General features: G+C 37.9%; 1 protein-coding gene across 10 annotated transcripts in view; it reads right to left on the reverse strand.

Moving 5' to 3' along the window:
* THUMPD2 (THUMP domain 2 tRNA and snRNA guanosine methyltransferase) overlaps positions 1–9293 on the reverse strand; it is a 55721-nt gene extending 46428 nt beyond the window's left edge. For all 10 annotated transcript variants that reach the window (XR_012511881.1, XR_012511880.1, XR_012511879.1 and 7 more), the window contains exons 1-3: positions 9147–9293; positions 1867–2002; positions 87–484 (exon numbers count right to left, since the gene is read on the reverse strand). Coding sequence is in view for 5 of the 10 variants with exons in the window: in XM_074378759.1 (XP_074234860.1) it covers positions 87–484; positions 1867–2002; positions 9147–9272 (660 nt within the window). In the remaining 5 variants the exon portion in view is untranslated. The remainder of the gene's footprint in view (positions 1–86; positions 485–1866; positions 2003–9146) is intronic.
* Positions 9294–11837: the final 2544 nt, after the last annotated feature.

Here is an 11837-nt window from a genome sequence, read left to right on the forward strand (position 1 = left end):
CTGTGAAAGGTTTTCATGTCATTTTAGATCTAGAGAGTAATGAATTCTTTCAGAAAACGGGAACCCACTTTGGGAGGTGCGCATACCTGTGCAGTAAAGGTCTTCGCGATAGCGCCACTGCAGCGACAGGAGACTCTGAAAGTCAAGTCGCTGTGGGTACGAGTGCCCACTGCATCATTCTGAAGATCTTCTAGAAATTCTTCTCTCTTCGTGATGCGATGTCCTTGCTCCAGTGTTTCTTCTTCTATTTGTTTTTCCAGTTGGCATTCCTTATTCTCACGTATCTCTTGCATTTGTTCTGTTTTCAACTTTTTAGCAACGATGACATCATTTTCTCCCATTTTTCTTTTTAGTGGGTTAGCATCTTTCTGAGAAAGTTTTTCCTTTTTTGCATCAAGTTCAAGATTTTTCCAAATTGAAATGGCTTTCAACCAGCTTTCAGGATCGTCATTTATAAGTCTTTGCATTTCATTAAATATTTTTCCTAAATAAATAAAATCTCAGTTTATCCTATGTTGAAGCTATTCATCACCCTGAAATCCCATTGCCTTTATTTCTTTAAAATAAGTTTTATTAAATTGCTACATAGAAGCTGGCTGGTTAGCTCAGTTGGTTGGTGCTGATAAATTGCTACATAGTGACATCCCTTTCATCGGAATTTATATAATTTAACATAAATACTGTACAGAGTAAACTTTGTTCTTATATTCCATACTTAGCATCAAAACTTTTAAAATTCTTCCAAAGATAGTACATACTTTACCAAGATCATTTGTCCTATGTTAACATATGTAACTCTTCATCATACTCATAGACCTAGAGTGTGTGCTGATCTCTGAAATAATGCTGATTTTAAAAATTAAATTTAAAAAACAGAATAAATTGCAAAACACAGAGCTCAAAAACAGAGCAACTGAATCTTGGGACTATTTTAGACCATGTAATATTAGCACAGGTGATAAAACGAGTTTCCATAAAGTAACACTTCAGATATCCACAACCCATTCATAACTCAGGCTGCCAGCCATGCTTGGTAAGTGTACTCTTTTTTTGATGAACAAGGGCGGTCAAGATGACCCAAGGATAATTACTGTAGTTCTCTGAAGATGAAAGTGTGCAAAATATTGGGATGAAATTGACCCCATGGTATAATACCTTAGTATTTGCTTTAAATACTGTCTTGATTTCTCGCCATTTGTATGCCCTTGACACAGTTTATTATAGGCTATGATTACGTGCTCTCTGGTGCACAAGCAGCAATCAAGATGAGGTTTAAGACAATGTTTAATCCAGCTGTATCTAATCCTTCTTTTGTTGCTTTTATCAATATCTTTAAATTATTTTAGCAGCATATTTATAAAATTAGGGAGGGATCAGGAAACTCTTAAGCCCCTTTTAGCTCTAATGCCTTATAAATGAGTTTAAGTTTATTCAAAACATTTAGAGTCACCCCAACAGGAAATTTTACTATGCAGTATTCTTCCAGTTATATCACTCATCAGTTAAAATTTACGAGGTGACAGTTTTGACCAACTTATTAAATCAATGCATTTTGGGTTATTACATGTTCCTAAATCTAAATAAATGCACTGACCATACATATCTCTAGAGAAGGTGTCTGACCACGATTCTCAAGGATGAAATGTGACTTGGGACAATAAAATCTCAGAAAACAGACAGGAGATTGCAAAGAGAAGAGATACAACTAGGTGATAATATGCAGGAAATACAGAAAAATACCTAATTAATGAACTGACAGGTATGAATGAATCTTAGAAATGTGAAATGGCTACATACTAATTATCAAGCAGGAAACTCTGGAGTACAATATATGGTGTGGGTAAAAGTGATAGGTATACACCGTACCTTTACTTCCAGAAGAAACATTAAGTGGTAACTGCTTTTTAATCAGCAAAAATAATCTTTCTGCAGATTTTAGTTTTTTCAGCATATTTAAGTCAGAACAAGTGGTGAAAAACACTTTCCCTGAAATATATTCAACCTAGAGATAGAAAAAATTAAATATTAATGTAACCCAGTGTCACAGTAAGAATCATTTCTTTCCCCCTTCTAAATGAATTAAAACACAACATCTAGATTAACAATAATAAAAATGACTATTGCTGAAGTATCTTCTATTTGTCAGACATTGTACTAGGCACTCTGGACACAATCCCCACACCTCCATCCTTATAACAACCCTCTAAGGTAGCTTCTGTCATTCCCCATTTCACAGATTAGGAAACTGAGGCTTAGGTTCAATAATCTGCATGCAGTCATAAAGTCAGTGACCAAGATCATATCTATGTTCTCTTTTGGAAAGTGTGTGTGTGCACGTGTGCAGACACACACGTGCACACACACACTACTAGAAAAACAGAACATAAAATACTCAGTAATTACATTACCAAACCTCACACACTACTGAAAAGTTGGCAAAGGAAAGGTATAATAGGTAGGACAAATTAGGTGCCTGGCCCAAGGTCAACATCATCAGCAGGTATTTATTAAACACCTGGTCTACAAGGAAGCACACAGTACAGTATATACCCTAAAGATGAATAATAATGCAATAGACACACATTGACATACAAATTAAAATGTAAAATGTATAAGACAATAACTTGCATTGAACCCAAAAGAAAACTAACAAGTTAACATAAACATGCACTGATAAGTTGTAGGTACAAGAAGCAGCACTAACTATGGAAGTCATCATTAGTAAAAGTCTTGGGGAAGAATCCTGTAAGATTTGGGAAGAGGGATTCTAACGAAAGAACAAAGGAGGAGAGTGCAGAGGTGGGAGAGACAGCCTGCTGAAGGAAACTGTAGGTCCGCATGGCAACATCTCTGTGTTATGCTGATTGATAGTGTCAGGTGGATGGGTGGTACGGTGCAGGCCAGCTTGATAAATGGTCATGAAATCTGGAGTAGCACAGACGGTAATGGTCGCCCATTACAGACTTTTGATGAAAACTCTGGCAGCACTAAATTAGCTGGCAGAAAAAAATTACTTTGGAAGAGGCACAAAGGGCTGAGTGTTGAATGTGATGCTGGAGGGAGAAGTAGATTACCAAGGAAGAAATGATGAGACACTTGGCTGTGGAACCAGAAAATGGATAGAAGCAAGAAACATGCATCAAACAGAAAGAGGCTTTGGAAACAGGATGGAGATGGGGTAAAAGTCAGGGAAGAAAGGAAAATGAAAACAGCATTGGCTCAGAGAGAGCTGAATGAGGTATTGGAAATGGTGTGCAATACTAATGGAATCCTAAACCTTTTGGGTCAACCCAACCCCTCAAGCTCAGGATGGATGTGGATGGTCTTTGCATTCTTCTTCTAGCAGTGGCCATGGGCTGACAGACATGGTTCTAAGTCATCTCCTAGGACAGAGGCAGCCTGGGAATCTGGGGTATCCCATGTGTTTAGGCAGCTCCCATTTACTGGGAACTTGAACTCCAAGTGTTGTTGTATTTTTGATCTGACCTGGTCTAATTAAGCTTTTGGGATGGTAATTTCTGAGGTTACCACTCTAGCTTGATGAAGAATCTCTGTGGAGGAAGCCCTAGGTTGATAACAATTAAAACTCCAAAACTTCCAGTTATAAGATTAACAGGTTCTGGGGTTCTGACGTACAGCATGATAATTACAGCTAATAATACCGTGTTATACAGTTGAAAGTTGCTAAAAGAGATCTTAAATGTTCTCACCACAAAAAAGTAATAGTAATTAAACGATGGGATGGAGGTGTTAACGAATGCTATGGTGGTCATCATTTTGCAATGTATAAATGTGTCAAATCATCTTAAACTTACATAATGTTATATGTCAATTATACGTCAATAGAGCTGGAAAAACAAATATAAATAAAACCCAAATAACTTAGGCACCAGCAGTGTAGCTGACCTAGAGACATGGAGGAAGTAGGGAATGAGAAGAATGTTTAGGAATCAATATTTAAGGGGATAATGCAGTAAGTAAAACAAGGACTTCTGGTTTCTACAATTTACTTCTTTCTCACTACAAACGTGACATTTCCCCACTGAAGTCAAAATTAAATTACACACCTCAGAATGCTTAGAACTTGGAAACAAAGTTTTTAAAAGTAAATTTTTTAAAGTTTGGATTGTATATTACTTGACCTAAAAATATAACTGCTATTAAGCCATCACAAAACAAGTTAACAGACATGAAATGCCTTGTCAGGAGTCTGGGGGAACTGAAATAATTATTTTACTGAAAAATGTATGGTTTTAAGGTCCAAATCTTACAAACAAACTGATGCAAACATCTAGACTAGTGATTTTAAACTAAGTAGTCAGTGATCTAGACATTATTTATTTAATTGTACAAAGATCTTATGTTTTCTCACTTACTTGAATATCAAGGGAAATGGTTTATAAAGAACTTCCTCTAAAATATCTTTTTTGGTTGGGAGTAGATGGAGAGCAAAGGGGGAAAAAAAAAACCTGACTGAAAATCAAGCTAATTAAGAGGACCTAAAATGTGCTTTAATTTATTTCTGGTGTCCAATCATAAGACTGATATGTGTTCAGGCATTAAAATGCTAAATACATTCTCAAGACCAAAAGCAACATTATTCTTTTTATTTAAAAAATTAACATTAGGCTTATAGTCCTTTTGCAAGTAATCAGCACGTGATCAGAAGTGCTTTATGAAACTGTAAAACAGCCATTGTGAGACTCAGTCATATCTATGAAAGCACTTTAACTGTTCACCCTTTGTGAAGATAAAAAGTATTATATCTTAAATTAGTAGAAAATGAATTTTGGTATTTATGATTTCAAACACTGTCAAAGCTACTGTTACTCGTTTTCTTCAGTTTATTGCTTGTAACTGATCATATTCAATTACAAAACTTAGGGAGAATGCTGGCATTTTAGAATATTTCATCTTAGGATTTGCTACTTGAAAATTTATTTATATATACAATCTGTTTTTCCCATTTGGAATTAAATCATAACAAAGTGTCTAAAACCAGCTGGTTTTATGTCTAACACTTCAAAAGATGAAATAACAGCCTTTATTAAAGTAAAAGCTCTGTTATCTGCTAGCATATCTCAAAAGTTAGCATTTTTGCCTTTCTTTTAAAATTCAGGGATTCAAGTCTAACACAAAGATGAAAAGCTTAAGCCCAGGCAACAACGTAATGTACAGTAATAGAGATATGAAAGTTCTAATTTTACAGATGCCATTTCATTTCAGACTTAATTTTAAAGTGCTAAGTGAAGAGCTGAGGTGGTGTGTGAGCTTCTTGGAGTTCATTTTAGAAGTAATTTAAAAATATGTTTCACTTAATCTTAAAACCAGTATCCAATCCACAAGGAATGTAGACTCTTCAAAAAAAAAACCAAAAAAAAACCAAACCAAAACAAACAAAAACCCCCAAACCCCAATAACACCCTTATGTAATCACCCTGTTAAATGAAGTAACTTGACTGTCTGCTTGTCTCTGCCCCACTACCCTCTATCATCATGACCTCACCAAAAAAGTAAAAACGGCTGGCTTACTCAGGACCTGGGTTAATAGTCTTTGCTATGTGGGTTTGTTTCTAAAGGTCAGTTAATCAACTGACAGGGAGTCCCGAGTAGCTGGTATTAGGAACACCTCTACTATACCGAATTTCATCTTAAAAATTACTGTTCCTACTTTATTGTTATAATAAATAACAGTATTTAATACATTAAACATTATTACAAAGCAAAGCTTAATTTTACCCAGTATATTTCTTTACCGTGTTCTTTATACTATGTGCTATATACTACATACTATAGTAGATAGTCTACTTAATGTGCTATAAATTAAACATTTTAAAATACCCAGGAACCTATAGAGAAGCTTGCCACACCACCAAAAGGGAAAGATAAAAAAAAAATCAAACCTGACTATGACCAAGAGGTAGGTACAACTTATAGGACTTCAATTTACAGAAAATATAGAGGATGGAAGAACATGTCAAATTACACCATGGAGATACAACTGGCAATGTCTAGACCAGGAGAAACTTTAGCAGTGCTGTCCAACATCTTTGTGCCTAAGATGTTTATTATCTGGCCCTTTACAAAAAAAAAAAAAAATAGTCAACCCCTGCTTTAGACTATGGGACAAATAACCCAGCTTCTTTAACAAACTGCTTGGGGGAAAAATAAAAAGAGATAAAGTGGAAATCTACAGATTAAAAGAGACTTAAATTTTTTTAAATAAGAGACTTAATATCAGCCAATCACAATGCGTGGAACTTATTTGACTCCTGATTCAAATACACAAAGTTAAAAACAAAAGTGACATTTATGAGACAAACTGAAATCTGAACACTGACTAGATATTTGATGGTAAGGAATTATTAATCTTTAGATGTGATAATGATATGGTGGTTTATATTTTTTAAAGAGAGCCATTATATGTATCATCTCTTTTACATTATACTACATATATCATAAGAGTCCTTACATTATAGATATACAGGTATATATAGATATAAAAGTAAATATTTACAAATGAAGTGATATCTGGGATTTGGTTCAAAAAATGGAGTGAGGGATGGGAAAGGTGATGAAGAATTCAATCATTGTTGCAGCTGGTTGATGAGTACGTGAGATTCATCATGTCAGCTTTTGTGCATGTTTGAAATTCTCCATGATAAAAAGCTAGACAATATGAAGAATATTTTCTATCATCAGCTGTGTATTGGAGGAAGCTCCTACATCAGAGTCCCCCACCTAGGAGAGGAAAGAGTTTGTGAGTTAAAATGCAAACACCTGAACTTATCTGCAGCCCCTCTAAAAGAAAAGCTTTTGAAGGATGAAACTAGAGATACACATTTTCAATAAGCTCCCGAGGGGATTCTTGTGTTTATTAAATTGGAAAACTACTGATTAGAACAGAGTGATTACTCTGCACAAGTAAACAATCACTCTGAATTAATCTGTTTTGTAAATTCAGATTTTACCATGTTAATTTTCCTGAAGTGAACTAAAGTTTCTAACAGACTCTCTTGTCATTGCTAGAATGATTTTAAGTATTTCTGTGCAACTCATTCTTGGGAACATTTATTGAGCACCTACTATTTGCCAGACACTGTGCTATATGTGCTATGAATCTTTACCTCAAGGATTCCATACATCCTTTAAAGTAGCTATTAACATCTCTATTTTATATTCAAGGAAAGGGAGGCTCAGAATTTGAGTAAATTGTCCAAATTAAAAAATCTGTTAAAGAATGATCTAAGATTGCAATATATTTGTTTTGACTCGAAAGCCTACATGCATAAATAACCTACATCCAGGGTTCTGGGGGGCAGTTCCCACAGTAATTTAGAATAGTGGTAAAGCACATGGGCTTCCAAGCAAGAGAGAATCAGATATAAGTCCCAGCCCCACCACTTAGCATCAGTTTTCTCCTTATTTCTTTGTTAAATGTTGGTAAAAATGACCCATCACACAGGATTCTTTTGAGGATTAAATCATAACGTGTCTGACACATTTTAAGTGCTTAATAAATGTTAGATCCTATCGTTATTATTTCAGGATTGTCTTAACTTTGAGAGTTTATACTAGTGAAACTGGGATAGAATATCAGAGGTTATTTGTCCAGATCCCATGGCCAGGCATAACTATCCTCCAAACATACACAGTCTTTAATGTGGGAATCCCCAAATCTCTTGACACTTAATTTCTCTCATTGCCAAGAAGTTTTCCCCTATGATTAATTGAGTATTTTTTTATTGTCCCCACCAACACCTCATTTTGTCTTTCAAGATTTCAAGCTTAAGAACAAGCAGAGATCATCTTTCTTTTTTCCAATAATGCAACATACTCAGATTTGGTCAAGCCTTCTATTTTTCATACCAAGAACTCTATATTAACATTTAAAAAAAATCTGTGTGGCACGATGCCACGGCCACATAGTGGTTAAGGAACTGGACCCAGGTGCCAACCTGCCTGGGTTGAACATGATAATACACTCATGCCTGATTTCACAGCCAGCTTGGGTTTGAATCCCAGCTCTGCCCTTTTCTGGTTCCATGACTTGAGTAATTTATTGGACTTACCTTTGTACCATTTTCTGTTTCTGTTAAATGTGGAGCCTACCTCATAACACAGGGTTGTTGTGAAAATTAGTGTTCTGGACACATTAAACGCTTAATCCATGTCAGCAGTTATTAGTATATTGTTGCTTTTTTAGATTAGTTACATTCAACATTGTATTAAATTCTGTGACCAAAACCACAAATGGCAGGTAATCTAGTAAGTTTGATACCATTCTTAATGACCCCCTCTACGCTCCTCTCTCCGCACCCTCTTCACAGGAACTCCTTTCCTAGGCTTTCAACACTGTAGGAGCTGTGGGAGTGGAGTGGTCAATTTCTTTCAATAAGCTTTCATTTTTCCAAAAACACATCATTCACACTGTCATATAAACCCCATCTAGATAGTGGAGACTTTTTCTAGGACATCTTTTCCCTCTGCTTTCAAGAAACCAGCTCAGCATGTCCTAAAACCTAAACTGATGGTTAAAACCTTCATTTCATTGAAATTAACCAGCAACTGTTGAAACTTTCTCCATAAGCTGGACTCTGAGGCCTCCAAGAGCATATTATTTTTCTAGCTACCATTTACTACGTGTGTGAGGTGCACTTTACATACACTATACCATTTAATCCTCCCGACAACCCTATGAGATAAATACAATCACTGGCAGGAAACTGACAAAAGTAGCTGAACACGAAGATCGTATTTGCATTTAAAGGATGGAGAAAGGATGCTAACTCCGACAGGTCTAATTCTAATTATAGGCACGATCAAATACCTTCCTTTAAAGAGTCTAGGAAGTAACTCGCGTGAACCCCACTTAAAAAAGAAAAAAAACCACTTGGGCCGTGACAGACAGGCGGTAACAGAGGTGTAGGGAAAAACGACTGGCGGTTCTTTCCGGCAGTAATTGAAGGTCCTGCCAGCAGAACTCCGAGGGCCGCGGCGTCGCCTCGGTGGCTTCGGGGTCGAGGGTGCGGGGCTCGCGTCGCCTTCCCGGGTCTGAGACGCACCCGGGCGGGGAGGGAGCACCCGCAGAGGCGGGAGCAGGGCCGCCCGCCTCCCCGCCCGGGATCGCAGCGAGGACGACTCACCTGCGTGGCCGCCAGCCGCGCCCGCACCTCCCGCGTCAGGAAGGGCTCCAGGCCGCGGCCCGCCGTGCAGAAGAAGCGGGCGCCCGCCGGAGGATCGGAGCGGGGACCTCCGGGCACCGCCGCCATGGCGGCCCGGGGTCACGTGGCCGCGGGCGGGCGCGCGCGCCGCTCGTTCCCGCGATCCCGGAGGCGGCCCGCAGGGGCCGGAGGGCAGGGTGTCGCCGTAGGCTGCCCGGGCATGAAGGTCCCGGGAGGGAGGGTCGGCCCCTGTGGCTGTGGGTCTTCTTGGTTAACTGCTTGAGACCTCCTTGATTAGGCATCTAGAATTATTTAGAATCACGGGTGGAAGGGATACAATTAGGATGTATGATTGGGATATATGAAAAGGATGTAATTGGCATATGTAAAAGGGATAAATAGAGGGTGGCAGAGTTCACCTAGAAAGAATAAAGCCGGCCACCGATCTGTTAGATCCTTAGCAGATGATATCATGACACACCTTTGCCTCTGATACTCATAGCCTCAAGGTGCTCAAGAAATGAATGATGACAATAGGGAAGCAACACATAATATGAAAGACCGTAGAGACTAACTCATGCATTGCTTAAAATACCAACTGGATTTCACCCCAATTCTCTTCCCATAGCGAGATAGTGGATGGGATTACTGATTTCTGCTTACAGTAAGATGTATGAATGAATGAGAAATCCTATGTCAACTGATTGTTGGCGAATAAAACAGATGAATAACTTGTCAAAAATATTTTCAAATGAAACATATTTTAAGGTGGGAAAATAAAGACTTAAAAGACTTAAAAAATGATTTCTTGGGGAGGGTATAGCTCAAGTGGTAGACACATGCTTAGCATGCATGAGGTCCTGGGTTCAATCCCCAGTATCTCCTCTGAGAATAAACCTAATTACCGGCCCGCTCCCAAAGATTTCTCTATAAAGTCTGTAAATGCTACACTTTAAATGACTATAAGGAAAGCAAGGTACCTCAGTAACAGGTCCTTCTCTCGTACCTTGGAGAAGACTCATGTCATCATAAAGTCAGTCGAAACTTGGATAAGAAGGCCTCAGCAACGTGTGCTATTATTTCTAATTTTGACTGTAACTCTAAAAAGCAGTAAAAATCAAGCATTAGCATAGCTTTAAAACAAATTAAATCTCTGATACAACTTTTAAAAATAAAGCTATGAAAGATTTTTTAAAAAGGAGATATATCATCTAATCCATCTATCTTGTTCAGATAAAGGAAATTGATGCCTCCAGAGGCCAAGGGACGGTGAGTTTGTGGAACAGCTGAGGCTGGGACCTAGACATCTTGATATCTAGTATAATGAGCTTTCTTCCTTTCCTCCCAACTCCCCCTGGCCTCTCCCCGCTGCTCTCCTCACACAGGAAGCCTTGCTCTGACTTCGCCAAGACTTGGGCAAAAATTGGGAATTCCCAGGCCCAAGAGCAGAAGTTCCCACTCTCCAACAAAGTGTCTTTATGTTCATGAAACACATCACATTTCTTTTTTTAAAATAGGTTCCTTTTTTTTTAATGGAGTTACTGGGGATTGAACCCAGGGTCTCACACATGCCAAGTATGTGCTGTACCACTGAGCTATATCCACCCTCCAAAATTCTTTTGTTTCTCTTTGTTTTTCATCTGAATATTTTCTACTAGCCTATATCTTTTGTAATCACTTCCTGTCTTTCTGTCTGCTTTGAAGTGTAACTTTCAAGTTCCTAATATTAATTATTGCAATTTTCACATCTAGAATCACCATTTGGTTCTCTTTTTGGCTTTCACCTCTGCTGAAATTTTCAAAACTTGCCTTTTTTTTTGTAATTAGGTTAATTAATTAATTAGTTATATATATATGTATGTATGTATGTATGTGTGTGTGTGTATATATATATATGTTTAAATGGAGGTACTAGGGATTGAACCCAGGACCTCGGGCATGCTAAACATGCCCTTACCTCTGAGCTCTACTTCTCCCTGAAACAGGTCACGTTTCTTGCACTAAGTTAACTGTCAAGGCAGTGCATATGCCATCCAGTTTGGGGCACTTGATTTGATTGACTCTCTTAAGAGTATTTGAAGGGCTTTTTTCCCCTTAACTCTGAATTTTAAAATGACAATGAATATATTACTTGGGAGGAATAGAATTCATATTATAAAATGAACATCATTAAATTAGCTCTGTAGTTCTATGAATCAGATTTATAGAAACTATTAAATTTTTATCTCTCTGGTGAGTGCCTCTCATGTCCTTCACAAGGGGATACCAAGGTGAATAACAGGATAGCCACCCCCAGCCCCCAGCTCATGATCACTAGGATAGTATTAAGAGAATTCTTTTTTGTCGTTGTTGTTAATGGAGGTACTGGGGATTGAACCCAAGATCTCACACTAGGCACATACTCTATCGTTAAGCTATACCATCCCCCCGCTGAAAATTCTTATGGAATCAGGAAACATGAACTTTTCAAAGCGTCAGTCCTAAAATGTCTCAGACCCCTCCATTTTGGTGAAGTCATTTTTTCCCCTCCAGACTTATGTTCTTGTTTTCTTAGCAGTTGCCATAGTTCATTCCATCTTCTCTGTACTTTGGGGTTCCTGACTCTCAAGTCTGTCTGGGGAGACCCATCAAACCTCCATAGTACATCCTATGTTCTATACACAAGATGGTAAG

Source organism: Camelus bactrianus, chromosome 15 (assembly GCF_048773025.1).
Source record: "Camelus bactrianus isolate YW-2024 breed Bactrian camel chromosome 15, ASM4877302v1, whole genome shotgun sequence".
In the NCBI taxonomy this organism is placed as follows: domain Eukaryota; kingdom Metazoa; phylum Chordata; class Mammalia; order Artiodactyla; family Camelidae; genus Camelus; species Camelus bactrianus.